The sequence below is a fragment of the Lepisosteus platostomus genome, chromosome 8 (assembly GCF_059453375.1).
Source record: "Lepisosteus platostomus isolate fLepPlt1 chromosome 8, fLepPlt1.hap1, whole genome shotgun sequence".
Taxonomy (NCBI): Eukaryota; Metazoa; Chordata; class Actinopteri; order Semionotiformes; family Lepisosteidae; genus Lepisosteus; species Lepisosteus platostomus.
This window is the reverse complement of record NC_142618.1, coordinates 24,188,356-24,208,461: the sequence shown is the minus strand read 5'-3', so window position 1 is coordinate 24,208,461 and position 20,106 is coordinate 24,188,356. Positions and strand designations below refer to the sequence as shown.

The following is a 20,106-nucleotide window of genomic DNA, read 5'->3' as shown; positions in this document are numbered from 1 at the left end:
GCATACTGTCAGTATTCACTATGTCTGAAGCATATCTATGGTGAATATTTCATGATTAGCTACGGGGGAAAACCTACAGGACTTATTAATGTAAACCCACCTGTGGTGTGGTGTCACTGGGAATGGTTCACCATATGCTTGAAAGACCTGAACCCTCCTGAAAGTATCCCCTTGACATAAAAGGATTCCTGTCCTGTATAAACTCATTAATGTCACGGCACTGACTACTGCTTCCCCATTCCCTCCACAAGCTATGCTTTACTGCTAAGAACCTGGACATCTCTTGGGAAATAATGAATTATTCTGTCTTCTTCAACCAAGCCTGTCTATTTTTTAGCAGGGGGTCTCCATATACTGTACTATATCCTTAGCATTTCAACATCATTTTTCAAATGAACTATTACCGAAGCAAATAGTAATGAGAGATTAATGCTTGCTGAGAATGCTGTTTAATCACATCTCTAAGAGGCTCAATCTGTGATGTATTTAATAGAAGAACTGGAGATGAGGTATGTGTATAGTACACTCCACAAGGACATGAGAGGATATATTCTATATATCCACAAGGAAGTGAGAGGATATAAGCCCCTAAAGCAACATTAAAGTTGCATTTTGTGAAAGGTTGGAATCACCAGTAGGCACTGTCCATGACAGTTAGCACTTCTGCCATGTAGATTTTGACTCCAGGATTGGATTCTGGGCTGGGGCACCTAACATGTAGAGTTTTTATGTTCTCTTAGTGAGCATATGGGCTTTCTCCAGCTTTCCTCTCAAAGTACAAAGATATGTGGTCCAGGATAAGTGGAGTCTCCAAATTCTGTATACCCACCATGCAGTGATGTATCTTACAGTCTAGGGTGTATCCTACCTTGTACTCAAGATCACTGCGATGTTGTATTGGACTAAGCAGTTATTGAAGGAGGTGGATGGGACCACCACTTATTGCTTTATGCAGCTACTACTGAACAAGAAAAGGGTGAATAAGGACCTACAGACATGCCTACCTGTCAGAGCCATTCATCTTTTCTTTACAGCTGCTTTAGGAGAATTGGTGGTCACTGGCAGAGAAATGTACTGCAAGGCTACTAGCACTGGCAAATTACAGGATTACAGGATTCAACTGGCAAAAGTTGAGAGGAATCAGGCCAACTAATCCCCAGGCCACTCTGGTAGTGCTATGTCACTTTTAAAGGATCACATAGAGGGAATTCAGGTTGCAGTCATCTAGTGATGTACACCAGACTCAAAACCATGTATTCTGTAGGGCTCCATCTGCATTCCAACTGAGTATCCTTGCCGGTAAAGCCCAACTCACCACTCCAAACAAAACAGGGTTTCTATTAAAATGCTAAATATAAATCTGAACAGTATGTGTGAAGTGGATATCTGAAAAGTGCTTTGGTTGTCTTTTAAGAGCAAACTACAGGCGATTAATCTTGTCTGGAGCTAATTTCCATTGCGTACTACCAAAAATAGGCAGCACGGTGGCTGCCTCACAGCTCTGAAGCCCTGGGTTTAATTTCTGGGATGCTATCAGTGTGGAGTTCCTCCAGGTGCCCTGGTTGCCCCCCACAGTCTAAACACATACTGGTAGGTTAATTGGCTCCTGGGAATATTGGCCTTACAGTGTGTGCGTATCTGTGTCTTCCCCGAGATGGACTATCATCCTGTTCAGCGTGTATCCTGCCTTATGCCCGTTGTTTGCCAGACAAGCTCTGGCTTTCCTGCGACCATGAATTAGATAAACCAGTTAGAAAATGGATGGATGAATATTCAGTACATTCAGAAAGTATTCACCAACCTCTTTTCTTGGGATCCTTGACCTGTTGGAAGAGTGTGGGTTGTTCTGTATTCTTTTCATTCCTTAATGATGAATCTGATCTTGCTCCTGAGAACTTTCAACACCCTAGATATTTTTTTATACTCCTACCTTAATCTATGTCTCCTCATAGTTCTATCATGGATGTGTACAGACGGGTTCATTGTTTTCATGGTAGTTTCTACTCTGAAATGCATTGTCAACCAAGGAACCTCATATAGGCTAGTGAATTTAATCTGAAATCACGTCAACCATTTGACATGATTGTGGAGGTGGACTCCTTCCAAGTTATAGAGTGATCTCACAAGGAAATTAGATACACCTGGCTCTTTTCTTTTAAAATATACATAAAGACATTTCCAGAACTTTTCTTCCGCTTTAAAATGATAGAATCATTTGTGCATATCAGTAACAAAAATCCCATATAATTGTATTTTTGTCTGAGTGTTCAACAGTCAATGAATGAGCTAAGAAAGATAAATGAGAGCATACATCTTAATTAAAAATACACTATAAAAAATGAGTTTCAAGAATGCATAAAAAGAAAAGGCAGAAGCTGACATACTGTGTGATAAAAGTTATTCCAGTGACAAGCGATATTAACCACCAAATAGTGGAGACAGTGGAGCATTACAAGACAAATTCATGACACTTTGGTTATAGGTTTCACAGAAGTCTGCTAAGGTCATGCAATAGCCCATATGAAATGGCCACTGCTTTTACCAGACTACTTTCATTTAGAAATATATATTTTTTCCTTTCTGCTCTTATACAGTGATTTGATTATTTTTTAAACACGTACTTTCCACTGGAACTCTGCCGATGGACTGGAGTCTTGTCCAATCTGTATCCTGCCTTGCGCCAGATGCTTGGCGCAAGGGATAGACTCTGGCGCTCCAAAGAACTGGAAGAAGTGGCTAGAAATTGGATGAACGGATGTTATAATTTTTTAAATCAGGAGGGTTTCTTTTAATTCAAAAATGGCTTTTTACATGTGCTTTGCTTGCCATCTAGTGTCATGAAGTAAAAATAAAAAGTAAAATAAGTGGTCCAAAATAAGCAGCCATCTACTATACAAGGTCTTATCCATACTGACTTCCGATTGCTTTGTGACTTGTCTGAATATTATTGGAACATTGTCCAGAATATTTTTCTTCCAGAGCCCTTCTTACAGTAGGTAGTTAAAAATAATTCATTTGGGGATAAATTATTAATTCTTTCCATCTTACAGGACTCATGCTCATGATGGGAAAATAATGGAACAATAAAGAAAGTTTAATTTCACATTGAAAAAACAAACAAAACAATTTGATTGTGAATTTTTCTTCAAGTGATAGTCATACACAAATAGATTAAAAAAAACTTTTTGAAATCTTAGGCTTGGAAGGAAATTTTGATTTCTATTAAGTGACTTAATTAAGTTGGTTTACAAATCAGCTGGGTAGCTCCTCTGAAAAAAACAATTCACAATTGCTTCATTTTGCCTGGCTTCAAATGCAAAATATAAGAGTTTGCAACATTCCAACTTAATTTTTCAAGCTTTTAATTTTAACCGTTTTTGATTGACTGGTGCACTTCAGCAAAAACTCCAAAATTGGGCCAAATATCTTTGTTGAGGAAACAACACAGCAACACTTTCCTGCATTTCAAATGCATCCTAGAGCACTGCAAATGCTTCACAAAATGTCTAGGTGTTGTTTTAAACCTAACCCTAACCCAGGGCTCATCTACAGTATTTTTCATAAACCTTGCCTTCAAACACTGTGTTCATAAAGTTACCCAAATGTTACCCATTTCATGCAGCAGTTTTGAGGTATTTTAAATGTATCTGGTGTGAATCGGTTTTAAATGTCATTTATTTCTTTTTTCTGTTTCAGGTTTTTGTCCGGATGATCTTGCCAGGCTCTTGCCTGGCCCAAGCTTCAAGTTCCAGCTCCTCCTATCTCCTCTCCCTTCTCTCTCTTAGTGGTCTTAATGTGATCTTATATGGTGTGTTTCTGGACTGCTCATTTTCAATCATTTAACCACAACTTAATTAACTAGGTAAACCAAGGTAAACTTTCCAATTGTTTTTGATCAGGGGACTCCTTACATATCAGCAAACATCCCTTCTGCTTTTAAGTTAAAATGTTTTTTACACTGTTAGATGTTACTAAACTCTTAGAGGCAGTTCTTAGTCCCATATAGCTGTAACAATATATTTACATATAATGCATGCTTACATATGCATGTATTTATATGGCTGGGTATGTCACTGGAATATTTCTGGTGAAGTACCTTGCACACCTCAGTTGTGTTTCCAGTGGTCCATTTGTTTGGAAAAACACAAGCATGTCCACAGAGGGGCAAGCTGTCTTTCATAAACCTTGTCCGTGTACCAGGCTTTCAGGAATGTTTGCTGGGACTGAAAATGAACTGCTTATGAAAAAATGTTATCCCATGAATACCAGTTTCTTACTACTTAATACACAGGACTAATTATTTCCCTTCTTCTTTCTGCAGTTCACTAAACTGAAGGTCCTTATGATAGAAACTTTATGGGAAGTTATTTCAGTGTCACTGTGACCTTTTATTGAGTGGAAATGCTCCTTCTTTTCTTTAAAATAAATCAGATTTTTGTCATTGTTTCTCCTGTCATTTCTAGTGCTCTGTTCTTGTCAGCTGCTCTGATCTGTTTTTAAGATTAACCAACTGTTGGTATTTAGTGCAGTGGTTCTATAATATAAAATGTACTTTAGAATCTGTAGCACTTTACAATATGTGATATTAAAAAAACAGCATTAATAAGAAGAAATGAAGTGTATAAGACATCAGTAATGGGTTATTAAAAAGTGAAAAAACAAACCTTGGTTGGTAATTTTTTTGCTTTTGCTTTTACAAAGGGCTTCAAAAACATTTAAAATGGATAATTATAACAATTGTGATGCCAGCTTTATGGGACTATGTCTGATAAATATTTTCATTTCACAGCACATCAGAATTCAAAAAAAATAATTTTAGTTTCAAGGTGTGAAAAGCACTTTCCTCTTAAAAGGTTCCCAAATTTCTGGTTTCTGCCTAAACTAGTATGAGCTCCAAATGATACTTCATTCAAAACATCTACACTTCTCAATTTTTTTTTCTTATTTACCCAAGGTAAAAACACACAATAAAGACCAGCTAGAGCTCACACAGGATTATGGTATTATACTGCCATCCTGTGGACGTTTAGAGCAGTAGTTTTTATAAATATAATTATTGATGTAAAGCAATTATTTTGGGGAAACGGATTTGTAACAACAGTTATTAAAAGTCACTATAATTTGTAACTTATAATTACAATAACTATAAATTTTAACAATTATATTACAATAAGATAATTATAGTACAGTATGTTCATTTCAGTGCACCTGACGAGGAATTAAAGATAGCTGATAAAGTATTAAAACCTAGTTTCTATTATGAATTTAGTTGATGAACTAAAATACCCAGAGGAATTAAAATGAGTAAATGCTTTAGATTACTTCACATTATTGTCTTCTTTAAAAATGAACTCCCATGTTAAATATACTGTCCCCTACAAATTTTTGACTAACCTGACAATTTAACTGTGATAATAATACTCTATTAATTATTTTCCATGATAAAATAATGAGTACAGTTCCAAAGTCAATTTTACTCTACCAGTGCTGAACCTCTTTGTTCCAAATATTGAGATAATAATTGGCTGACAAAAAAACCCTTGATGAAGACAAAAAATAAGTAGAGTTGTCAAAGAAAACCCTAAAAAAAATGTCTACGAAGTCATCAACAACCTTCAGAGTGCAGGGGTGAAATTATCACAATCCTTTGTATTAATTACAAAGACAATACTCTATGCAATACTGCAAGATCTAAACCTCTTAAAAGCACTGTCAACAGAAATGTCAGATTAGAGTCTATTTGGAAATACAGTAAAACAGGAGATTTAATGCAGTTATCACATCAAAAGGATATGAAACCAAATACTGACCTTTGTATTCTGAAATTTAAAGTGAATGTGTCTCATTACTTCAATTTACTGGACAAAACTAGGAGTGACACAACGTACCGTATAGTTTTGTTCTAATACAATCAAATGGATAATACAGTGGATAGAATTACACTAAAAAATGTATATGATATTGTACTTATCATTCACGTCAATGTCATTTCTTGATTTTAAAGCAAAAATAACAGTTTTGACTTTGTTGCTACTTCTGGATGGCACTGTATAGTCAGGTGAAATGACTGATAAAATCTAATAGCAAATCGCACCCCAGGAACTGAACCCAGGGCCCTAGCACTGCAAGCCAGCAGTGCTACGTACTGCACTGCCATGCAGCCCTCTGACTAAAAGGGAATATTCTTTATCACAGGATAACCAAAACAGTTTCACATAAGGATAAAATATTTGTTTTAAAAATATGCCAAAAATATTTAGAATGACACTCACATACAATGTGAAGGCACCTTCTTGTCTCTCTCAGATTCTATTACTCTTCATTTCCATTACAGAATGTGAGTGGAGTCTAGGAATGCTAATTTAAGGAATGGCTATTTCAATTGAAGGCCATTTGCAAAAACTACCACGTTAGTTGTTTCTGCTTATTGATTTACTTAGGTTTTTCAAGGAAGAGACCGATGCAAGTTTAGTAATGGTGAGCTTCAAAAAGGTCTACACTCACAAATACAATAGATTATGGATGTTAATGACTACAACATCAGTTCAAATTTACAACTATGGTGTGTACAGTATATTAAACCACCAGCGATGCACAGAAGTAGAAGTAATAGTACTGCTAACAAGAAACATACTGTACTTATAATCTACAGTAGGTTTAGAAAGTACTACAGATAATCAAAAATAATTTAGGTTTCTTTGTGTTAAGTCGACAATATATAAAGAAAAAGTCAATAAAAGGCTAAATGTAAAGATAACTCATTTAAGATTCTGGCAATCTTGGGCTCTCAAACTGTTTTTTCATTTTGCAGTGAAGAAGGAACTGACACAAATGCTGGTGATGTTATTTTCCTGGCTATTCACACTGACTTGGCTCAATTGGACGATAAAGACACATAATGTATGTGAGAATGCTATTCATTGATTACAGCTCTGCCTTTAATACTATAGTTCCATCCAGACTAATCAGCAAGCTTAATGACATGGGCATCAGCACCTCTATGCAGCTGGAGTCTGGACTTCCTGACTGGCAGACTGTGAGGGTAGATGGAAAGCTTTCTTCCATGCTGACCATTCATATAGGTGCCCCTCAGGGCTGTGTGTTTAGCCCTCTGCTGTTTTCCTTGCTTACCCACGATTGTGTGGCCAGACACAGTTCCAACTGCATCTACAAATATCCTGTTGACACTACCATCATTGGCCGAATCACAAATAATGATGAGACAGCCTATAGGGATGAGGTCAGGAACCTGGTGAAGTGGTACATTGACAATAATCTCTCCCTCAACGTCAGCAAAACCAAAGAGTTGGTTGTCGATTTTAGAAAGCGGGGCAGGGACCATACCCCTATTCACATCAATAGGGTGGCTGTAGATAGGGTAAGCAGCTTCAAGTTCCTGGGTACCTTCATTACTAATGATTTAACATGGTCTCAGCATGTAACTGGAGCTATAAAGAAGGCACAACAGCACCTTTACTTCATCAGACAATTGAAAAAAAATCTTCAACTATCCTCACTACATTTTACAGGTGCAAATCTCTATCTTGGATTTCTAAATAGAATTTACTTTTTTGTCTTGCAATTTATATGAGACACTTATTTAGAACGACTCTCCTAGTTGAATCACTTGAGAATGAATGGCAAAAGTTGGAAACCCATTTTTAGATCCTTGAGTATTCAAATATTAAATATGGTCTTTTTAAAATGTTGCTGTTCAGCAGAGCCCGTGGTGAAAACTAGAATTCTAGAGAAGTCCAGAGACGAATCCTTGAAGCCGGACAATAAGAACAATGGGAAATTGTGATCTTTCTGAACAAGTGGGTTGTTTTTAGTCGTACATGCTAATTAAGCTGTGCAAGCAGGCAGCTACCCAGCACAGTTCCCTGTTCCTTCCTCCGACACTGCATTCTCACTACTGACATGCCCCTCACCCACCAGTCTTCTTCATTACTACAGTGGGAGGAGTTGCATAGACACAGGTAATCACGGGAACTCGGTGAAAAGTTTTTGGCTCTGAAGAATTACTAAGCAGGTAAGTCGTACAGGTGGTGTTTTAAAACTGGTAGGCTTTAATGGCGTGTCGACGACATATTTCCTTCACCCTTCGAAGTCAAATGCGAATTTAGTTAGGGGAAGTAAATTGTCTGGCGAATTGGGCGTGACAAATAACACAGGTGTTCAATGGGTAAGGGCGAAACCGAGCTGTACACTCCGACGTTGCATGTTTACAAGCGTGTGTTGTGCTGTTTATAAGATTGGTAAAGTGTGGTTATTCTATTAAATTACTATTTATTTTTTTCTTGCATTGTTATTGTAGATGAGAAGCCGAAAGAGTTTCACAAATGTCCTGGAAAACAAACCCTGCAGTTCATCGTGATAATACCATTTTTTAAGTTGTATCTTTCCAGTTATTACACTCCTTTTCTGTGGCTCCAGACGTGTTTATGTTTAACTTTACACTTGTTATCGATTTAAATTCTGATTTTCCGTTTTGTTTGAGCTGGAGTTTACTCTTAGTGATACATGTGTTTGTTCTTTTGTTTCTTTATTGACACCACTTATCTGAGAAATTACTGCATACAGTAGGTCTATGCGGAAATCTGAAGCTTCGTCTGAAGCCTTTTTTTCTTGTACTGTCTGAATGTCTTATTAATCATCCAATCAAACCTTTGTAGACTATTACATTAATATTCAGTAATTGGGCCTACTGCTGTACATACTCGTTGTCAAAACATAATATTACTGTATTTTTGGCGCTACTATCACTGGATCTTATTGACAGATGCCTTTTCTGATCCACGTCTTGTTCTCGTCTTAGTAAAATGTGGATGCTGGATATGTGAATCGAGATTTGTAATGTGTAATTTTCAAGGTGCTACACAATAGCACACAAACTATGTTTTGAAAATGTGAACAGTAAGAGTCTCTAGTGGATTTAGGTAATGGGTTCTGCAGATGTTATGATTTGCAGGAGAATGACCTATTGTGCAGCCTGGTGCTCGATCTTTAAAAGAAAAGGGATTTGACTATAATCATGCAAAAATATTTCATTTCACTGGACTGGCTTTATACAAAAGCAGATGAACCTCAAAGTCTGAAAGAGCCAGTGCAATTTACAGAGGATGGGAGTTATGTGCCTATTCAGAGACATCTTGAAACAAAACACAAACCTGGACATACTGTAGCTATTGTAGCCACTGTAAGACTATTTATATTACAGTACATGGTACTGTATTCTAATCTTTAAACAAAAGGATCTATATTTCAGCATCAGGTTATTTGTGCAAGGGTTTTAGCATGGTAATGTTATGCAGTGTGAAGAAATATTATATTTCCTAATGGGAATAACACCAGAATTTTTAATGTCCATCAAACACTTACTTTGACACTGTCAATCAATACAGAAGTCACCAGCTTTGCAAGAATGACCCCCATTCTTGTCGTGGTTTACTTTAAGTGCAGTCTTTTGCATCCTGTGACATTTAGAGACTGCATCAGTAGAGACTGATTTAGTCTGCAAATAAATGTCATGAATAATCTGACCAAGAGGCAACATGTAAACTAAAAAGTAAAGGCTCTGGTACTGAACCTTATACAATGTCAGATTCACAAACTCAGTCCTCATAGCCAAATAAGTGACAGACCAATAAAGGGAAGTCATAGTGATCATTAGATAATTTTCCATGTGATGCAGGATGCCATGATTCATACTGTGAAAAAATGAAGAAATCCAGAATCCTAAATCTAGAAAGAATATTTAGTTAACATAGTCAAACAAAATCAGCAAATCATTACCTTATTTATTTATGGATGCATTTTGCTGTGTTAAAACCCTGATTAAAAAGAGCTCATTAGATGCAAGGTGAGATTGTAATTGAGCTACTACCACCCATTCCTGAAAGTCTGCAACTTTCCTAGTTGAATCAGAAGGCAAATTGAACATAGATGTTAGTTAAGTACTTGGTTTGAGTTCTGTATGCTAGCGAATAAAATTTGTATTGTGCTATATTGTAACATGATTGCAAATCACTTTGAAATTGCACCCTATGTACATTCACTTCTTGTTCCTGGGAACCCATGTGCACCTACTGTACTGTATAAAACAGATTCTTCAAGACACTGTTGGTGAACTAAACATCATGGGGTGGTCTTTTTTGTTTCCACTAATGGATCTCCTTATCAAAATTGTAGTGGGTCTGTTGGCTTACCATTAATTCCATATCACTTAAAAAATATTTATTTATTTATAATGATTTTGTATTTTGATCTGCTGTAATGGTTTTAGTTGGGGAGTCCTAAATGAGAGCAGTTGCGTGAAAAGGGGTTAACTAGGAACATATTATACAGTATGTACATAATTGATTAGTCCATTGTATACTGTAAGCAATATTGACCATCCAAAATATGACCTTACGTAACAAACATTTCACTTCAGCCATTTGCTTAATTTAATGGACATAATACAGAATATATTTTATGGGAATTCTTAATACGTGAAAGAAAAACTTAGCCTTTGAATGGTCTTTTGACTAGATGAGCCATATTGTGTCATCACCAGACCAAGTGCTTACATGGATTTCTTAAAGGTCAAGTATCATCAAAACTTCAGGACCCAATAATAAAAACTCCTCAAAAAGTCTTAGAGTCAATTCATTATAATGTTCTTGCAGTTACAAAAATACTGTGCATGCATAATTCTTACTTTGGATATGGCCAATTCCCAAAACTTTAAAACAGCTCTGTGGAGATGATAGTAGTTAATGATTGTCATGTGCTCTCTCTACATCGATAAAAAGGTATACGGTGTAAAGGTTGCAGCAATTTTATTCCACAAGCTTAATACTAGGCGACAGTATGAATGTTAATTTTAATTGAGCTGTTTCTTTACAGGAACAAAGACGTGTCTGAATAAAACCCAGTCTTGGAGAAAGCTGAGGTAATTCCAACCTTTACTTGGGATATTCAGCTATGAGCCAACCATCTCGAGCAGGCAGAGGACAGAGGGACAGGAATGGCGACCGTGTACACAGGGACAGAAGAGATCCACGGAATGGAAAGTCTGATTCCAGTAGCAGGTGGGTAATCCTGTCAGGGTTTGGAAAATCAGTAAGTGGTTGATTAAATATGTCAGTAGTGGCCAGGATGTATTGCAAGTAACGTACCGTAAGACTTCAAACCCATTCTACTACTCAATGAATATTAGTCCAGCCATTTTGAATTCTCCATCAGTTCTTCCTGTTCATATACAAAAGAACAGGAAAAGTGATGATTGTCAACTCTGGTCACCATCATCATCACCACCACCCATTTACACTGGCCTGGAAAGTAGGCAAAATTTAAGTTTTAAAATTGTGTGCATATCCCAAATAACTTTACATGTTATCTCGAACTTCCCAAATGCAAGCAAAAAAAGGATGAACAGAACTGGAAGATAAAGAGTACAAAACAGGTAACCAAGTAAGTTATGTTCCTTTCAGGTAATGTGGATAGACCATAAAGCCTGGGAGGTGTTGTTTAAGGTGTGTATAGTAATACATCATGTATATTGAGAAATCTGTTTGCTCCACCAGAATAATTAAAAAACACAAGTTTTTAAGATGCATGGTTAGCTCTTACTTTCAGGTAATTGAAGCTTGTCTCGGAGTGACGCTTCACTGCAATGTGATGATCACAAAAACCCATTACGGAATGCTGATTTTTCCTTAACATGCCTGCTACACATTGCAGACTACTAGGTTCATCACAGTAAAGAAAAGTGTAATGGGGCTCTGCAGAGTCAGCATCTCTGTGCCACTGCCAACTCATTTGTGAACAGATTTAACCAGCTACCCAGATCCTCATTTCCCAACATCAGTAGCATACTGCTGTGCGTAGGACAAGCATGTGCTATTAGGTATCTGTAATATCACATGACTTGAATTCTAAATTTGGAAGTCAGTCCTTCAAACGACTTTTCCTTTCCTGGTTCTTGACTGGTCTGAATCCTATTAATTTCTGCTCTTCTTCTGCACTTCTTCTCCAGTCCAAACCTGCAATTTAATGAATGCCCAAGGGTATTGCTGACACCTGATGGACCTGACATGTAGTGTGCTGAGCTACTGGACTTTTGATCTGAAAATAGCTCTCAGGCAGGGGTTCATATAATTCAGCTAAAACACTAAAACATTCTTTGTGTGACAATGTATCAGTAGTATTTCAGTAGTGGAGTTATTTTCAATTTATTGTTTTACAGGTAAGTATACTATATCTGCTGCGTGGCACAGTGGTGCCATTGTTAGCCTTGCTGCCTCACAGCACTGGGGTCCTCTGGGTGTTCCAGTTTCCCCCAAGAGTCCAAAGACATACTGGTTGATTAATTGGCTTCTGGGAAAACTGGCCCTGGTGTGCGTGCGAGCGAGCGAGTGTTGTGTCTGTGGATCTAACCTACCTTCGACTGGCGTCCCATCCAGGGTGTATCCCACCTTGCACCCATTGCTTGCCTAGTGAGGCTGTGACACTGTCCTGGATAAAATGGATTATGGTTTCATTTTTAAGTTACTTCTGCTGGTGTGTGGAAGGCGATGTGGTCTTCCCTTAGATCTGAAGATTACTCATAATCTTGGTGGTTGACAGTCTCTTTACATTCTGCGGGTTTCGAAAGTGTCTATAAATACAGATTTGCTAAACATAGTATAAATTTGGACCGCTTCCTGCAAATTATTTTAACTGACCAAAATTGCTGAACCTCAGTTATAACAGGAGATGTATCTGACCTTTCTCTGAATCCTAAACTTAAATTAATCTCATCTGCCTTGTGACAGATCTTCACATCCACCTTACTACCACAACTCCACACCTCCTCAGACGTACTCCCATGAAGTCCCGAGAGTGGAGCACAAGGATAAGTCCAAGTGGTCCAACATCTGCTCGCAGAGAGGTAAGTGCTTGGCTTGTACAGTACCTTGGATTATCTGCGGGGCTTAGCTGGCCACTGAAGGCATTGTGGCAAGGTTTTAGGTCACCAGAAGGAGGTACAGTATGATCAGATCCTGGATGTGTACGGTGCTGTTGTAACTTTAAGCAAGGTAGATCACTCAGATTGCTTCAGTGAAATGCTCAGCTATATACAGTAAATGGATAAAAGTGTCAGATTAATAAAGAAACAGTGCAAAGAAAGGGTAGTGAATTATTGATGAATTATTTTCTCTTAAGTTAGGGGTTCAAGAAAATATTCTTATAAAAGAAAATTCTGGTCAGATAATTTTAAATATCTGTGCTGTTGTATGTTCTTAAATAAACAATCCTAGAAGTCTGTTCTGTGTTAGATGAGATGTAGGCTTTCCTTAAAAGTGATACTAAGCTATTATGTGCTGAAAACAACACTATTAAAACTATTAATGTTTTAGTTCTTTAATAAATAGAGCCCAGATATGCTGTTCAACATGGGGAACATTATTATGGGAATAATATTCAAGCATTGATGTATTTCTTATACCCCATGTTGGTCTTTTTGTAGATCTGTAGTACAGTGTGCAAACTGATCCTTTTTCTGATCAATGGGAATTTCAATTTGGATCCCCTCTCATTCCCTCCAATACATTTCCCTTATTATACACCCCATTTTCACATTTCTTAAGAAACAGATTCATTACAGCTTGTGTGCAAAAGCTTTTAAAACTGTAATGCTACCACACCTACCGATACTATCAGCAGAGATTCCCTTGCTGTATTATGTCAGACTGAACCTGTCAGACTGGCTTTTCTGTACTACAAACCCACTATGCTAAACATCATGTATTGACCAGTCATATCAGGTTTGAAGAGGAAGAAAAGAGCATTCATTTAGGTTCTCCTCTTGCAAGTATGATAGCTTACTAAGTGCATCAGGAATGTAGGAAATAAAACCTTAAGGACTGTTGTCTTCACATTTTGGACTAACATTTAAATAGCACTAATTAAAAGAAGGAGATGCAAGTATATCTGTACTCAGTCTCTGTCATAGGGGAACATCTCATGAAAAAAATATTTGTATATCATTTTATTTTTGGTTAAACATTTTAATGATTGTTTTTCTGTTTCCTGATAATGACTATATATTTTATTTATAGATTTTTACTTTTCTCTTTACTATTTTTTGCTGACATTTTTTTAAACAATAAAACATTAAATTACAGTTTTGAATAAAAAATATTATCTAGCAAAAAAGTGTAGGTATAATTTGTATTTCAACAAAATAGGACATAGTTGGGAGGTGATGAATACTTCTGCTGTGCCAGTATTTCTAGTTTATCCTTACGTTTCACAGTTTAATGTCACATAATGAAATCCAGAATTACAGTACATTCTTTCATGCATGTCTAGATTCTGCTTTTCTGACTGCACAGAATAGAAGTTGCATGTATGCCTTTGCTGTTTTTAAGATGATCAGAGACTGAGAATGAAAACTCAAAATGCAGAGCCAGAGAAGGAAGCTTTCTTCATCAGGATCAAATCAAAGCTACTCCTTCAAGTAGAGTTTAAGGACAGAGAGGCTTTAGGTCCTTAATCCTTTTCTCCGGGATTTTTCCTGTTTCTCTAGTTTATACTAGCTCTTCCAAAACATTAAACAATTACATTTTTTTCCCCACAAGAGACAGATACTGCTCTCTTGTATTATTTAATTCAGTAGCTAGAAAGAGAATTAAAATACATTTAAAACGTGTATGAATATTTTGAAAGCCAAAATGATGCAGTCAAAATTTCAAAGCTATCTTATGATGCCAGAAGAATGTATTAAGTGAAATTCCTCAGCCTTGAATCCAAGATGAGCTTGTAACATGGAGGTCTTAAATATACTTCTCAGACAAGGGTTTTAAGCTTACTAAACACCCGCAGGACTGCTTATCTATGCTGGTCCCCAGTTGTCTTCCAGATTTGTATATGAGAAGAGTCAAATGACCTGGGGTTTAAACATTTTGTGAAAGAATCAAATATTCAGTGTTCAAATTAAAAATATCAGATAAATAGCTGTAAAAGTCAGTGAACAAAGATAAAATAGTTAGACCTTATGACAATTAACAACACTGGACAGTCTAACTCTTTCAAATGCCATGGATATTTTAAATTTCACATTTGTTTCTACTGTATGCACACATTTTTCGTAGTATAGGAAAAAAAGGTTGTTCTAATTCTGATAAAAGTCAAGACAGGGCAATTACCAGGCAGATAGTGTTTCAGTGTACACAAGCACAGATTATGCAGGTCGCAAAAAGTGGAGGATAAACACTAAACTTGAAAAAGGACCTAAAGATTTAGATTTCGCTTACACATTTATATCTTCCAGACAATATGTGGAAGCTATAACAAGGCTAACAATATTGGAATACATAATTAAAACCAGAATTAAAATTAAAAGAGTTTGCTAAAATTCAATGATAGATTATAAAGAACTAATTAAAAAAAAGAACTTCATTTAAAACTCAGGCAAATGGGCCGTCATTGAGAAGTGTTGAACTTAAAAGGCACTGCAGCTTTTTGTTGTCGTAAAAATATAATTCTGAAAGCTAAAACAGTGAAAGGAGACTACTCCCATTTTGAGACCATTAACCTTAAAGTTTTTGTACCTTTTATATTTTCACATTTTTTCCACATATAGTATTCAAAATTCTAATCATCAGTGAGTAAAAGTAAAAAATGTGTTACATAGATAGAGCTAGGTTTGGCCTTAGTTTTAAAAGTTCTAAAGGTCTGAAATTTACAGATGTGTGGATAATAGCTTTATCTCATTCAAATTACTGTGTCATTCCCAAAAGATGTCTTGCCACTCTGAGTACGAGTTCATAGAACACACAGTTACATTGATATGTACAGTATATACTCACACCTGAAGGCTTCACTTCTCTTTTCAGCATGGAATAAACCTATTACTTGTTCCTCCACAGTATATACCCTACTGTTTTTTACATTGTGTATTGTATTGTAGCTACATTAATGTACTTGTAGATTACGTTTTTAACACAAAGATCCAAAAATTTGTTAAAATGCTTGAAGGGCCTTGCACAAAACCCTGGATTGGTTTATTACATGTCTGATTATCAGCAGAGTTAACCTAAACCTTTAGTCAAATGTAATACACATCCTAGTTCTTAAGCCTCTTTCACTGGAATCTTGCATGAGACATAGTAGATCAGCAGCATGTATTTAAGGACAGTACCTGGTTTTATCGTTACATTGCGGAAAACATGCACTTTGTTATATTTCCTGTAGGCATCATGATGCTGTGCGCAGTCCTGACCAACATCTTGGTGCTGATCTGTGTGGCTGCCTCGCAGGCTGTGATGTCCGGGATGTCATCGATGGGGGGCCTGGCTGGGGGCAGCTTCAGCATCAACTCTGCCTACAGCCCCTTTGAGGGTACGGAGCTGCAGCAGGTTCGCGACTTGGATATGCAGTACAGCCAGTTGCGGGCTCCAGGCATCTACGGTGGGGTGGCCTTCAGCCTAACCAATGCTGCAATCTCTCTGCTTTTTGTGGTATCCGGGACCAAACCACTTCATCGCACCCCTATGAAGCTCCTGGTAGCACAGTTCTTCTTCCAGCTGATAGGCGCAGTGGCCTACGTGGTGGCTGTCGGGCTCTATCTCCACTTTGTCATCCAAGTCAACGCCACAGACGTGTGCAAGAAGAGAGAGAGGCTGTACGCCCGCCAAGGCTACACCTGGATGAACTGTGATGTGCAGGGAGCAGATGCTGCTGTGGCCCTCTTCAGTCTGATCACAGTTATCCTGTATGCGGTGGGTTGCTTCTTCTGTGCCAAGGCCATCCAGTTTCTTAAGCGTTATCATCAGGACAGACGCACCAGTAGACCCCACACACTGAGCAGTGATAACTATCCAGAAGCCGTACATTCTGACAACACAGCTGTGTAGGCTAGGTAAAGCTAATTTCTTTAATGTACGTTCTCTTCAAAGATGCCTAGCTTCTGTGAACTGTTTTTACACAAAAAGCATGCAATAGTGGAACTTAACAAAACTTGTAAGATTTATAGTCACTTGCGTTTAGCATTTTAAAGACTTTTTAACTAAAGCAATTTGTCATTTGTACTGTCCTATTATCATACCTCATTGATCATGGAAAGTCCCTAAGTTATGATTTTTCTTCTGTTATTGGAGAAGTCTCTTCATCTTAAACTGCAGAATTCCTAGAATTGTCCAGAATTGTTTGAAGACGTGTAGGATTTCTGTGTGTATGGGTACTTACAATTATTAGGCCAGATGGAATCAAACTGATAAAACTCCATACAGCAGTTAAAATGTGTTGCAATAACCTCATAAGAGATCTCTCTATATAAGAAATTGAGAACTAATGGATTTTCTAAATATCTGTGTACCAAGCAAATAACATATCGTGGGTGTAGAAAATACAATTATTTTTTTACCTGTTGTAAATAGTCTTGGAAATGTAACTATTGTATTTGAAATGATAAAAAGGACATTTTTGTTTTTCTGTTCCTATCACTCTTATTATACCTTTCATAATTTCTTGGTTATGGTACTTTTAATAGAAATGGTTAGAAATTGAAGGATGGATACTAATGGCAACTGTTTTGACATAATACATATTAAAACTACTACTAGATGGGTATGTGAAGTGCACTTGTAATGTTTATCCTCTGACAAAACTATAGCAAAGTTATTGTTTTTGCTTCTTGTAAGCATTCTTGCATTAATGCAACTTTGTTTGCAAGTCTGTGTTTAAAACAGAGTAACATGTTATCCTGGCTATTCAATACAGTGTAGCAAGATCACATTAAGCTCCCTGTCCGTACCCAAATCTCTCCATTATAACATATTTTCAAAGTACAGCACTTTTAACATACGTTGGATATGGATATGTACATATCCAGATAGGCTTTTGATAATATAATGCAATTTTCCACACTCTGGGGAAGCTAAAATGTCACATCCACATTTTCATATTTCAGAAAAAGGTCTTGACTGTAAAGGCAAACAGAATATCCAATATACAGTAATATTCCATTATGATACCATTCCATTTTGAAATCCTGTGTAAAGATTTTAAATAGCCCACTGATAATTAAAGTTCCATTTTCTAATTTTAAAATTTATAGACTACAACTTTAATCTTTTCATATTTTAATAAGAATGTATTGATTCTTATCCTTAATAAATTAAAAATGTGCACTTTGATTTTCTCAGTCATGATTTAATAAACAATTTAAAATTTCTCAATTCTATTTAGTAACTTGCACTACCAGAACTTCTTCATTGAACTTGACTATAGTGTTGCTATTCAAATGTTTAATTCTTAAAGTAGTTCTGATATCAATGAAAATGCAACAAAGAAATATAATTTCTTGCATGCAAACCTTTGCCCCACAGTTGCATGTAGCCATGGCTGTTTTTATTCAAGACCAGTTAATTGTTAAAATACATTACATATATAAATTAAAAATGCTTATAAACTTTAAAACAAGGTCAGTAAAAAAACTTGCCCTATATGTCCAAAATGTAAGGTAAGCTTATCCTGTTATTGCTTAATTTTGGCCAGGTTGAAAAACCACTTGTATGAAACTATTGCAGTCAAGGTAAACTTACTGGTGTTGCAGTCTGCTGAATTCTGACGGGATAGTCACCAAGCAATGCAGGATGGTATTCTGCATGGTTTTCAAGAATCAGTGGGAAAACTGGTAAGGCTGAGAAGATCAGCGTACTTGTACTACACTGAAATCCACAGTTCTCACTGTGAATCAAACTCCATCCTTTTTCCTCGCCATGAGGCACTGATGTGGCAGGTGCATCAGCAGGAATTTGATTTTGTAATTAAAACAAACAATGTTATGAAATTTGTGCTGAAATTAGATATTTTAATCTGTCTATAAGATTAATCAGAATTCATCAGAAATCCCTCACAAGCCTTGCATTTCATGAGTTGGTGATGACTGTTATTTTGTTTGCTGATTTTAATTTTCTTTAACATGTATAGTGCTTCCTCCACTGATTTTATTTCCAAAACTTTAGCAAATATTTACTAATTTTATGCACACTGACACACTACATCTCACATTAAAACAAAACAAAAAAAAAACATTTTGCATCATTTTGATTAATGACAGACTCTGCTGCACTTGAGTGCATTTGGATGTTGCATAAACTCTAAATCGCCTCATTAAGGAGATGATTGGGTAGATAATGAAGATAATGGCAATTTTGTAGAATGTCCAGCCAGGTAAAAATCAAAAAAGGAAAAGCAAAGGAAAAATACACCTGTTACTCAAGGAGATCCATGTCTTTTGTCTTTGGTATGTTAGAAGCTGGAGAAAGCCAGCTAAGGTAGATTCACCAGCAATGGAACCTGGTCTTCTTCAGGTATGAATCAAAAGATTTGCGTTATCCTCTCTGATGGATGATAGCAAATATGGAGCCAGTATGCTAACCTTTGTCTATAATAGACCAATTCAATGGGAGTGGTCTAGGTGTGATGGTCTTGGAGTGTCTGTTTTCTAAGCGAAACCACATGGTGCTGCTTTTATGTAGTCCTGGGACCTCTCTTACATCTATTCCTATCAAAACAATTTGCTAGCAGGGTAACAAAAGTCCTCTGGTGCCACTATAACAACCGCATTCTTGTGTGAGTTGAGAATGTGAGGGTTAAGATGTAAATGCCCTACTCTCTAGGTATGAGCACCACTTGTGGGATGAGCTGGGATGATGTATAACACACCAGACCAGAGAATGGACACGTGCTTGTCCAGGCTCTACAAAAGGTATAGAAGTGAATCGGCAGCCAGATAGAAAGCTGGCTTGCAGTACACTGGACAAACTCCCTACTAGCCTGTTGATCAACTTTGTTGATGACAAATGTCAAAATCTGCATAATTAATTTACCTATGTCATGACTGTTCAATAAAATGTTGAAAATGACATTTCATGGTGCCTTTGTGAGTCTTTTGCAATTCTAATTCAGTATTTGGCTTAATGCTCTTTATACCGTTCATTGCATTGCAGATTAAAAAGTGCAGATTAGTAAAAACACAGCACTTTTAAACTGGTACAGAACAACTCGATATTAGAAATGGCTAAATCACAAATGGAAATGGAGAAAGAGGTTACAATCTGGCCTCTACTA

At 36.8% G+C, this 20,106-nt stretch overlaps 1 protein-coding gene across 2 annotated transcripts; it reads left to right on the top strand.

Moving 5' to 3' along the window:
* Nucleotides 1–7,877: 7,877 nt before the first annotated feature.
* On the top strand, nucleotides 7,878–19,901 carry LOC148657101 (MARVEL domain-containing protein 3). 2 transcript variants are annotated; one of them, XM_088642936.1, is made up of 4 exons: nucleotides 7,878–8,032; nucleotides 10,891–11,075; nucleotides 12,801–12,916; nucleotides 16,225–19,901. In XM_088642936.1, exons 2-4 carry the CDS (start codon nucleotides 10,969–10,971, stop codon nucleotides 16,884–16,886), a joined length of 885 nt encoding a protein of 294 aa, XP_088499062.1. In that variant the 5' UTR covers nucleotides 7,878–8,032; nucleotides 10,891–10,968; the 3' UTR covers nucleotides 16,887–19,901. The 2 variants fall into 2 exon arrangements, with proteins under 2 accessions (XP_088499062.1, XP_088499063.1); XM_088642937.1 differs by lacking the exon at nucleotides 7,878–8,032 and adding an exon at nucleotides 8,056–8,185.
* The last annotated feature ends 205 nt before the right edge of the window (nucleotides 19,902–20,106 follow it).